Source organism: Ceratotherium simum, chromosome 37, assembly GCF_057802395.1.
Source record: "Ceratotherium simum simum isolate JZ-2026a chromosome 37, ASM5780239v1, whole genome shotgun sequence".
Classification (NCBI taxonomy): domain Eukaryota; kingdom Metazoa; phylum Chordata; class Mammalia; order Perissodactyla; family Rhinocerotidae; genus Ceratotherium; species Ceratotherium simum.
The window spans coordinates 28,186,878-28,199,563 of NC_141936.1; the positions used below are offsets into that span (position 1 = coordinate 28,186,878).

Below are 12,686 nucleotides of genomic sequence, written 5' to 3' on the forward strand. Positions count from 1 at the left end.
CACGAGCTCTTTTAGGAACGTCAAAGTAGTGTGGTATTCAAAGGAGCAGAAAGGACGAGTTGTGCAGGGATGGGAGAGGAAGCTAGGAGGTGATGAATATTCTTTAATGTCTTATAGAATTTGGTGGTGACGTCGTAGGAAGGTGGATAGAAGGATAGACATAAAACCTTAGGCTTACCTGTTCTGTCTGGTGGATTTGAGGGAACTATGTTCAAGAATAGTTTCCTGATGGAAGTTTCCTATTCACGTCCTTTAGGTCTGTTTCTCATTTTTAACTCTGTCTCCACCAGGGCCTTCAGCTGTAGTGATTTCCCAATCCTTTCAAGATCACCAGATAATTTCTCCTCTTTGCCAATTTTTTTAAGGATATATTGCAAGAATTTTTATAGCAAATAGAGTTCTAAGAACAAGTCAAGTTAAAAACAGTGGAAATTTCCAAGAAAGTAGGTTCCTAGTTAAACTGATGACTAAGTTTATATTTGAATCTAGACAGTCTAGTTCATGTTGCTTTGACTTGAGAGAGGATAGTTTAATATTCTGTGTGTTCTAAGCAGTGCCATATACTTGTTGTTTAAACATTTTAAAAAGTTTGATTATGTGTTTATGTAACATCTATTGGAATAAATTATTTTAGGGAAAGAAATCTAAACTTCCCAGTAATAGCATATATGGCCTTAAATTTTCCTGGTTCAGGCTAGATATGTATCTGGCTTTTTTTCCCTTAAGAATCACATTATTTTATTTTATAGAAAATGTCATTACAATTATACTGTCAACATACAGTATTTCTTTTCTTTATTTTGGTAGTTTCTCCTTACATTTCTTAGGAATTAATCAAGATGTTTAATTTGCTTATTTATGTGCAGTTTAGCTGAGCTGTTATTATACTCAGTAGGGAATACAGTGGTTTCTTTGCTTCTATAGCTGCTTGAATTATTGTAATTAAAAAGTTGAGAGGAGTGGTTAATGTTATCTTGAGTGAGACAGAACTTTTTATTTAATGTATCATGAAAGAAAAAAAAAACCTTTCTTCTTAATTAAATTAGAGATAAGGGGAAGGGAAAGATTGAAAGATGCTCTTTTGTAAATATCCTGTTTAAATAAGTGCTAATTTGTGCCGCTGGCAAGGAAACACACACTGATGAGACCTACTAGTACATCTACAAGTTTTAGGCCTTTAAGTTGTCATTTGCCCCTTCTTTGACACTCTCCAGGTGGTCTAAATTTTGTTTGGATTTCTGGAGAGGGGAAGAAAGCAAATACTAGCAACACCCATCCCTCCCTTGTTCTTGCAGCAGCCTTGTCCACACCCTACGCCTTCCACGCTTCCCTTTTTCTCTGCCTCAGCTCTGACTAAGACAGCAGCTTCTTCTCACTTGCAGAGAAACGTGAAAATAGTTATTCTTGGTCGAGAGGCTGGCTATCCTATATTAAATGTGCTGGCCTATTTTAAAATATTAGTATATCCTACATTAAATGTGTTCTCTTTTAGATTTCTTTTGTTATCCTATAATAGGGTCTTCCACATTTTAAATTGTACATTTTCTGTGTTTTAAAATTTTCATTTAAATTTTTGCTTAAAATTAGCTGTAGTGACTTGATAGAAATAATACAGGTGTTGCTGAGGCCGTGGTTTGTCTTTCATGCCCTGTCTTCTCTGTGATGACCCTGGAGTGTCGGTGGCTCTCTCTGGTCTTGTCCTCGGGACCAGCGTCTTCTCTGGAGCGGCTGATTCACTTGCATCTTACGCTAGAGTTTTCACTTGTCTCAGTTATCGCAACTCATCTCTCTAAAAAATTTTCATATCTTTGTTATTTACCTTGTTTTATCTATCGTTTTATCTATCTAGACTATTCTTTTCCTGATTTTTTAAAAATCAGCTTTATTGAGGTATAATTGACAAAGAAAATTGTAAGATATTGAAAGTGTACATCATGGTGACCCAACACATTTATATTCTTTTCCTATTGTTTCAGAACAGAAATTATCTCTGCAGTGTCTCCAGAGGATTTAATCTTCTTCTCTTTCTTCTCTGTCCTCAGCTGTGGCAGAGAAAAGTCATGGGCCATTCTTCTCACACTAAGAGAGCTTTGTCCAGGGCAGTAGTTTAAGGGAAAAAAGTAGATTATGAAGTTGACTATGAATCTCTGCTCAGTTGAATTTGAAAAATATCATTCTTGGGGCCGGCCTGGTGGCATAGTGGTTAAGTTCCCATGTTCCGCTTCAGCAGCCTGGGGTTCGCAGGTTCGGATCCTGGCCACGGACCTACTCACTGCTCATCCAGCCATGCTGAGGTGGCATCCCGCATAGAATAACTAGAAGGACCTACAACTAGGATATACAACTATGTCCTGGGGCTTTGGGGGAAAAAAAGGAAAAAGAGAAAGATTGGCAACAGATGTTAGCTCAGGGCCAATCTTCCTCAAAAATAAACAAACAAAAAAATAACATCCTTCATTGAATAACTATTATAAGCCCCTACTTGTAACAAGGTAGTATTCTAAAGGTTTGGAAATTGGGCTTTTGAAACTCAGAATCAGTTTCTCCATAGAAACAATATTATAAGTAAGGGTTATGAAATCAGGCTAATTCACAGCAACCTGGCCCATAATGTAAATTGTAGTCAAACCAAAGGGAATTATAGTTAAACTGAGATGGTGAGAACTTGTATGCTTGCAGGTACTCGGGAAAACTAGTGAGAGACTTGTACAAATTTTGAATGAACATTTCAGACACTTTCAAGAGCTTTTGATATTGATGGTATGTATCTATCAAGTATAATTTAATTTTTAAAATATCAAATGAAAACTTCTTTTAAATCTATTTCTTCAGATTTCTTGACAGCTGTATTTTGTGCATTCTAGGAAAACAGTCATTGAGATGGGATTCACAGCTGGATCTGCTTCCCTTTGTACAAGTTACTAGCACTGTTATAAGTGTAGGGTAAAAAAATACTTTATTACTTTTCTAAGCATCAGTGGTAATATATTATTACAAAATAATAGAGTGTATGTTTAATATCATTCCTGAATATGTTCATGCTAAAGTGATAAGTTCTCTAAGTTATAATGTGAACTAAAACTGCTCATATATAACATAATCTACAGCACTTTCCATTCTATAAATAGCACTTATACATGATATCAGCTGGCCCACAGCAGTCATTTAATTTGTTCCATCTTGAATACTGTACACTTTTATTGTTTTAGTCTATTTTTCATTACAAGAATATAATATTTTAGCCACATAGGCATTTAATACCTTTCCAACTAGCCTATAGGAGCTTATTGGCATTTTGCAAAAAAAAAAAAATTGTATATATATATATACACACACACACACACACACATTACATATATATCACGTAATAATATATATCATTGTTTGCAGGGGAAAGAGGTAGGAGGGGAAGAAGTTTTAGGGCAAGAGCTGACTCTGCAACTACTCAGGTCATGTCTGTGTGCTCCTTTGCCCCCTTTCTCTCTGTCTTTGTTGTCCCTGAGGGACCTAAGGGTGAGAGCAGTTAGAGTGCAGAAGCTGGGGACGTGGGAGCAAGTTCCACAAGCCAGCTGAGGACTACGTACGTGTGTGTGTGAAAGGCAGGCGGGAACACAGAGGCAGCTGGATCCCTACTCGTTCCCCCAACTGCTTATGTTCCAGAAAATACCCCGTCAGGTTGAAAACTTGTGTCTTTATATTAACTCCTCCACCCTGTGAGCAACGAGAGCTTTGCTTGGCCTAGAGAGTACTTTTCCTCAGCGGTGCAGTCCTGCCCATGGGGCCCGGCTGGCAACACAGGGTTGGGGCCCCTTACAGTGCCGTGAAAGGGTTAGTGCAAGGTGAGATTGTGGTGTGGATGTTTGTAAGTTGGTGTTTGACTCTGTGAAATCAGGGGTGCTCAAATATGAAACTCAGATGGAAATGCTCGTGACCAGAGTATCAGAAGATTGTATCGGGACGTGTTCCAAGTTTCTGTCTGAAATGTTCATATTTTGTGTATAAGCCTTTAATTTTTGTGCTTTTAATGCTAATAACTAAAACCAATACGAAGAAAAACAACCATGTGTATATAATGTATAATAATATTTTATAAGCCTAACCTATCAGACATAACATGTGATTTTAGCTGTACATGTTTTAAATCAGCCAGTTTTTTAGAGTTGAGCTATACCTTCAGGTGTGTATTTTCTGATTTCCAAGGGCAGGGTTTCAAGTGCACTGTAACATTAAGTTGATTCAGCAGTCAGTTTGTTTTCATTTCAACTCTTTAATTGCTGTTTGCCTAGGGGATAGTGATCCTAGAAGAATGTCAGCTTCCAAAAGACGTTTTGAGAAAACAAATACAATTTGCAGACGAAGCAGCTTCATTAAACACTACAGGGAATCCCCAGATTCCCCTAAAAAGTCAAGACCCTTCACCAGAACCGGATTGTGAAATGTCGCCGAGTAGCCCTACTCTGCTTCTTCGCAACATAGAGAAACAGGTAATGTGACGTAAGAGGAAGCGTGAGTGAGGTGAAGTGACTTCAGTTGGTTGTATAAACTATTCAGATAAACGTGTGTGTCTGCTTGGAATATTGATTATTAAGGCTGGCTATTTCACATGAAGTACAATTAAAATATTTAGTATATGACTAATCTCTATTATAATATTGATATAATTAAGATTATTTAAATATAATATGTAAAGTATTGGTACACAGTCATAGGGCGATAACTCATACTAGGGTTGGAAAATCTTTTTTCTAACAAAATTGCTCATCGCTGGACTTTTTTCATGGGGAAAGAACAGTGGTACCATTTAATAAATCTGAAAAGTTGTTTGATTAATTTATTGATAGAGATTTTTAGTGAAAGATAATATTGGAATATGGATTCTTTCATAAAAAATGATTATGTAAGTAGAAAGTCAAATAAGCCCCTAATAAATTACTTTGATCCCGAAGCCTTTCCTGGTATTTAAATCCTGTTCTAGATAACTCTGGAAGTTGAATTATTCTGTCCTATACCTATCCTTTGAAATCAAACGATTTATTTTGATTTAGACTTCGGTGGCTCTTGAACAAACCTGGCTCTCTAGGAGTTTGTTGACTTGGAACCAGACTGAGTCTTTGGGAATAGACCCAGCTGGGGCCACAGATGCGTGGCATGATTACGTTGTTGCAGTGGGTAATATGGATCCGTGCATGCCCACATCTAATCTTTCTGGGTTCTTCTCACATACCTTGTGAAATAATTTAGTACCAGGTTATTAGCGTCTTATTCCTGGTAAGTCAGAAGATGATATAATGCCTCCTACCCCATATTTGTTAAATTTACAATTTCCTAGAATTTTCCTTAATTGGAATGCATAATCAAAATACTTTTATGAATATTTTGTGATTCAGCAAGTTATTTTGTGATTATCTGATGTTAAATTGGAATGTACTTTACCATATAAGTGCTGTTTTAAATTAGTGTTGGTTATATTCCCACTTCTCTCTTTCTTTTCCCCCTCCTCATCCCATGGGATCCATACCCTTTCAGTTGTTTCACGCTCCAGAATAATGTATTTGCTTGGTCAGTCGGATCTTCACTTTCTTTACTGGAGCTCACTAATCCTTTGGAAAGAGATTTCTCGTATTTTTTGTTTCTCCTTGCACCAATTTCTTTGATTGAACCTGAGTTAATATCAAAACTGCCTAATTTGCAGGCCCAATGCAAAATGAAATTACATAGCCCTTTGTTGTTTTAAGTTGGTGACAGCATAGCATTCTGAGTGCAGCCCTGTGCAGCTGCACAGGTTGCTCGCCCGTAAAGTTGACCCTGGGTGTCATGTTCATTTCAGGTCCCATTGCTGACAGGAGTGCCAGAGGCTTTGGTAGGGAAGGGAACCAGGAGTTGTGAGGACAATAGTAAGGGTTCCGGACGGGGGGAGAGTGGAGGTGAAGGGTGCAGAAGGGGGCAGCAGCAACCACTTGTAGAGGTCATTAATAAATTGCCCATGAACAGTCATTTGCTCTTGAAACATAGCTAATAATGTGTTTATAGGCCAATTAAAAAAAAATAAGTTGTTTTCAAATTCCTGTTGAAGAAAACAGTCCAGGAATGAGTTAAGTGGTGGGGGTAGCAAGCCTGATATTACACGTATTATTCTTGAGATGATCTACTGATATCTAACTGTTCACTGACCTTGGTGGAACTTGAATATAGCCCAGATAATCCTTATAACTTGATTAAATTAATTTTGTTGGAGGAATGTTTTGCTTACCAAAAAAAATTTATTTATCTCAAAAGCAACTAAAGAGTTGGCAGTTAAAATATAAAGGTACTATTGGGTTGTAGACTGATATCAATTTTTAATAATAACATTGATCCGTAGTATTAATGCATACTTGCATTATATATAATATATTAAATCGTAAATCGAATGACGACTTTATTTTAGAACCTCAGGTAATTTAAAATAAATGTCACACTGGTGTATTTACATTAGAAAAGTCATTATCAATAGCTAGTACATATTTTGATTTTTAAGTTGATAGTTTTTGTTTTCAGAGTTCAAATTATACCTCTCCTAGTTTTACTTTTATTCTCATTCTTACTGTGAGTTTCCTGTCCTAGATATGGACTCAAGTACTTGAGGTTTTATTGGGCTGCTGTGGGGCAGTTGTTAAGGTAAAACTAGGGGTTGGTCGTAATGCTGTCTTTCTTGGCCAGTTATTCACACATACCTGACCAGCGACCTCCAGTGGCTTAGAAGATTTTAGATGATATTTTTGAGGGAGAACAAGGAATGAGGAGACTGTGTTGGTGTTTCAGATGGAAAATATGTAATCCTCTATAAATTTCTTTGTATGACTAAACTAATGAATACTTGCTTTTAAATGGATAAAGAATCTTTTTTAGTGATATTGAAAATGAGCTTTAATCTAAAAATGAGTAATAATTTTTAGAATGAATCATTAGGTAGGTATTATTTTTCAAGAAAATAAATGGTAAAAACATTTCAGGATCTTTTCCATGAAAGACTTTCTGAAGAATTCAAATATTAGATTTAGTTTTGTCATATTCTTTAGTCTCATTATTTCTAATAGCATGTTATTAATTTCAAAATAATTATATCATATGCCCCTCTATTTTATAATAGAATATCTTACAGTTAATGAAAATGGTGAAATAGGTCTTTATATTTTTAAAAATATAGTCACACTATATTAAGTGAGAAAACCAGGTTTTAGAAAATTGATGTGGTATGGTTTAATGAGAAGGGTGTGTGTGTACACGCATGTTGTGTATACACTCATGCTCACATATACTCAAAAGACTTAGTCTAGAGGGATGGATATATACCAAGATATTAGCAATGGTTTTCTCTGTGAAATATGATTACAGGTGAGTTTCTTTTCCTTTTCTAAACCTCTCTATACTTTCCCTTTTTTCTCCAATGAGCATGGATTACATGTTAATGAAAATAGTGATTCTTATGTAGAAATGTACTTTCTATTGACATAGCTTATGTTTATTATAATTATTGTAGCTGATTGTTTTGAGAATAATTTAATATTTATTACATATTACAAATATATTACAAATATTTAAGTTTGGGTTATGAGTGAATAAAAATTTTGGGTACCTAAAAAAAACTGATATTTTTGAATTAGGAAAAATATTGAGAAACAGTGTAGCATTGGATTCAAGCCTGAATTTGAATCCTAGCCCCATTTCTTACCAAGTTTATAACTCTTGATCAAGCTGCTTAATCTCTCTTTGCTTCAATTTCCTCATCTGTAATTTACTTTAATAGTAGTAATATCAGTAGCTCTAGTATTGTCCACTCTGCAGGTTAGTTGTAAAGATTAGAAATATTCTATGTTTAGTGCCTAGTATAGTGCCTGGCACATCATAAATTATGAGTTATTATTATTAATTTGGCTGCCTCAAAGGAAATATTACGTAGATGCCATTAGCTGAGTTCAAATGTTTTAGAGGATAAGGTGAGTAGATGAAAGGAGGAGTACTTCCAAATGTGCATACTTATAATAAGGGGAAATTCAGTAGTGGTGTACATTGTCTTTGTAGATTAAAATATTTACCAAAATATAAACATTTACTTGTTTCATGAGAAGTTAAGCGTCTAATGTCACTAAAGACCTGAGATGTAACTTAGTTTCTTGCTCAGCAGGACTAAGGGTTGACTGTTTTCTTGCAGAGCGCACAGCTGACCGAGATCATCAACAGCTTGATTGCCCCTCTCAACTTGTCTCCAGCTTCGTCACCCCTCTCCTCCAGATCCTGTCACCATCAGTGTCTGGCTAATGGCGTTTCCAGGAGGTAGGTAGCAGTGGGATAGTTTTGCTTCTAAATTTGGCTTTGCTTATTTTATTTTTATTTTGTTTTGATCTTTTAAGTATTATAGCTGCTTTTTTCTTCTACCTTAAGCACTATTAGAGTACAATCAATAGACCATGGATACATTTTTAGATAACATCAAACTTACATAATTAACTAACTATAAACCTGAGAATGAGGTAGACAGCTTTCCAGAAAGTTTTATCATGTTTCTAAAAGGAAAAACAGTGATACCGTTTGCTATAGAAATACTGCCTTATTTAGTATACCTTCTATTTGGTATGTTTTAGATTCTTCAGCTCAACCCCTGGTAATGCATTTTAAGAGAAAAAGACCCTAGATATAGTTTGGGCACAAAAGATTGATAGATATCGTCCATAAAATTCAGCTTAAGTTTTACTCAATCATTTTGTATTTCAGCTTTTATAAGGTAAATTTTTTTCTGAATGTAATTAATATAATAATTCCTACAATCATTACCAATTTATTATGTTATATCAGCAAATATATACATATATTATGAATCCTCATACTTTTTTGGAAACAGCATTTGTTCTCTTTTATTTTGCTTATTTTTCTTTTTGAATCTTTTCTTTTAAAGATGGAATTAGAATTAAAGATGCTAATAGCATATCATTTTTTGTGTGCATCTAATTTTTTTCCCATAAAATTGTAATGTGGGCTTCTTTGCTTTAACTACCATAGAAGACTAAGTGTAATTTACTATTGAGAAATATTTATATTAGTAATTATATGATTTATTATTAAAATTTTTTTTAATAGAGCATGAAAGGAAAATTTATACCGTGGTGAAAGTTGTGCTAAGTAGCAGGCACATTCTTAATGAGATTAGTGAATATAAACTGTCTTAAAATAAAAATGCTGTTATTCAATTTTTATTTCTAATTTGTTATTTTGAAAGTCTAATTTTTACTACTTTTACAGTTTTATTTGTCCTGGGTCATTTATCCATTATTCTGTAATGGAAACAGTTCTTCTGCTGGTTTTGCTTTACTTTTCGTTGACTTTATTTTCATTCCTTGTATCACTGATGATTCGCTTTGAAAGTAAAGATTCTCACTTGTATAGGACAACTATGATATCTTCATTTATGAGAACAAATCCTAATTAAGAAAGCCATAATTACAAGTTGAGCCATTAAACACCATCAAATTGGTATGTGAGCGTTGGGCCTTGGAGCTAAGCCCATTTTGGTAATATTTTGTTTACCTGACCAGGCATTACACTATTACACATATACTTACGTGTGCATGTATACATATATTCATTTTAATATACTTGCCTGTATTTTTGGGCCTTCATTCACTATGTATTTATTGCATAACTATCTGCTGTATGCCACGTAGTCAAAGTCCTGGGGATACATAGATGAAGAAGACAAAGTTCCTACTTTTAAATAACTTGCAGTGTAGTAGGTGAAACATGTAATTATTTAAATATCATATAATAATAATGGAATTGTGTGCAATTGTTTGACTATTTGATTGTAATAGGTGTCATAGTTGAAAAAGATACCTTGTAAAGATACATAGATCCAAATGAAAGAAATGCAACATTGGGTGTTTACTGAATCATGATACTTTTTCAATTCTGTCTACCAACAGTTCAAAGGTTCTTGTTGAAATCAGCTAGTAATGGCCATCTTTCCTGATGTCAACTAGTTATTCCTACAAACTAATTGGCAGGTTTATTTTTGAAAGTTTGTAACAGGTTCAAAACCTACTAAAATTCTTTGGTAGATTTAAAAGCAGATAAAAATTTGTTTTCCAGCTTTTTGAAGTGTGTTGATCTGTAAGTATTTTAATTAATTTTGTTAATTTTACTAATTTATTAATTTGTTTTATCTATTTTTGGCAACAATTAACATTTTTTCAGAATACTTTCTACATAAAATGAATTTCTTTCAAAAAGCATTTATTTTCACATTTGTTGTCAAAATATTATATTTCCTTTGAAGGAAAGATTGTATTTATTTTCTAACATTTGCTAGAAAATGTAGTACAGCTACCGTTCGTCAAAGAGAAGGTTAGCAAATTTAGAATATTAGAGGTTTTGTTAAAAATGTATAATTTATCTTTGTTTAATAACTCTTTTTAAATGCTGTTACCAGATAACCAGCAAACTGCTGTGTGAATCAAAAGATATGGGGGATACTCATGATCTCATTAAAATTTTTGTGAAAACTCTACCATTTATGATAATAGATACTATAATATACAAGTCTGTTTTACCAGGAACATAGAAACTGGAATATGTTGCAGATAAAAGAGTAATAACTCTGAAGGAAAAGTAGAAAATTTTGAGGATATGTGGTCGTCATGTCAGATGCCAGAGAGGTACTGACAAATGTCTCTTGGTTTTGTCAGTCGTGAATGGAGACCTTAGCAAGAGCAGTGTCCTGGCCTGACGGAGAGACACGACAGTGGTTAGTAAGGGAATTAGAGACGAAGCAGAGGGAGAGTCAAGATTATACTTTGAAGGCTGCTGATTGTAAAGGCTATAAGAAAATGGATGTACAGGGTCAAGGAAGGTATTTTTGTTCTTAAGATGGAAGAAATGTAAGCATCTTTATTAAAATAAAGGGAAGGGAAAGAGCCAGAGATGGGAAATGCAGAAATACATATCACTAAGTTGTGGAGGGACCTTATAACAGGAGAAAATGCACTTGTTTTTTGAGAGTGGCACAAAAGAGATTAAGATGGGTGTAAATGCAGCTGTTTGTAAAGTGACTGTAGCCGAGTGAAGAGTGGGAGATGTTGGTGGAGGAGTTTGGATAGACACTGGCAAGTAGAACATCGCCCCGTCCCTTCCTCCTCGCCCCACACGTCTTGTGTAACATGAGCAGAGCCCACCCCTGAAGAGGGTTGTTACGTGGTTTCTAAGTCGGTTTTGTTAACCCCTTAACTATATTGTGAAAAGTACTTAATTCATATTTGTAAAACTCGATGAGAATTTAATTTAAAAGTATTCTCTAATTGAACTTTTTATAAAATAAACGTGTAGTAGTGAAATTCTATAAATTTAACAGATTATTTTACATTACTCACATTTGAGATTACCATAGATTTTGAAAAACAATTGGAGAGACAATTTTATATTATAGTAATATATGAAAAAGCTTTGATTTAAAGATACCTGTATTGAAGCAATGTGAAATTTATCTCTTTATAAGCCTTTTGACCCTGAGAATAAAATGTCAAATGAAGCCTAGTTTTATTTTTTGTGTCTTGTTCTTTTTCAAATATTGTTATTTTTTCTTAAATATAATTGTATATGAAGAAAACGTCTCTCAGATTCAAAGCTTTTCAAGAGTAAGGGCATAGTCTTTGTAATGTTATTCAAACTTGGCACTTAACCACAAAGCACTCTCTGAAGATGTCGTTATTAAGCATATAAATATTATTCATTTTATGTATTTAAGTAAATGTGAAGTAAGAAAATTCATCATTTGAATAAGAATTTTTAAAATTCCAGTAAAATGTACATAACATAAAATTTAGTACTTTAACCTTTTTTTTTTTTTTTTTTTTTTTAAAGATTTTATTTATTTTATTTTTTCCCCCCAAAGCCCCAGTGGATAGTTGTATGTTGTAGCTGCACATCCTTCTAGTTGCTGTATGCGGGACTCGGCCCCAGGATGAACGGAGAAGTGGTGCCTCGATGCGCACCCGGGATCCGAACCCGGGCCACCAGCATCGCAGCGCGCGCACTTAACCACCAAGCCACAGGGCCGGCCCTAACCATTTTTAAGTTTAGTGGCATTAAGTACATTCACATGGCTGTGCAACAATCACCATCATCCATCTCCAGAACTTTCTTCATCTTCTTAAACTGAAACTCCGTACTCATTAAACAGTAACTCCCCATTCTTCCTTCTTCCCAGTCCTTGGCAACTGCCATTCTATTTTGTGTCTCTGAATTTGGCTACTCTAGGTACCTCACACAAGTGAAATCATACAGTATTTGTCCTTTTGTGACTGGCTTATTTCACTGAGCATAGTGTCATCAAGGTCCATCCAAACTGTAGCATGTGTCAACATTCCCTTCCTCTATAAGGTTGAATAATATTCTGTTTATGTATAGACCACATCTTGTTTATCCATTGATCCTTAGATGAACATTTGGGTTGCTGCTACCTTTTGGCTGTTGTGAATAATGCTGCTATGAACAGGGGTATACAAATATCTGTTTGAGTCCCTGATATTGAATATTTTAGTGTTTATTTTGAAAATAAGAAAGTAGTGAATGTCATTAATGATATTTCCAAGCAAAGAGCTAAGAAAAAGTAAGAACCTAGAAAAGTAAGCAAAGCACAGCAATCTACTTTTGTCTGA

General features: G+C 34.6%; 1 protein-coding gene across 11 annotated transcripts in view; it reads left to right on the forward strand.

Annotated features, from left to right (window-relative positions):
- The window catches only part of KANSL1L (KAT8 regulatory NSL complex subunit 1 like), a 125,851-nt gene that overhangs the window by 46,252 nt on the left and 66,913 nt on the right, over nucleotides 1-12,686 (forward strand). For 9 of the 11 annotated variants that reach the window (XM_087424884.1, XM_087424890.1, XM_087424891.1 and 6 more), the window contains 3 exons: nucleotides 2,680-2,760; nucleotides 4,287-4,484; nucleotides 8,192-8,313. In XM_087424884.1, coding sequence (XP_087281010.1) covers nucleotides 2,680-2,760; nucleotides 4,287-4,484; nucleotides 8,192-8,313 — 401 coding nt within the window. The remainder of the gene's footprint in view (nucleotides 1-2,679; nucleotides 2,761-4,286; nucleotides 4,485-8,191; nucleotides 8,314-12,686) is intronic. The other 2 variants (XM_087424893.1, XM_087424895.1) reach the window with 1 other exon arrangement.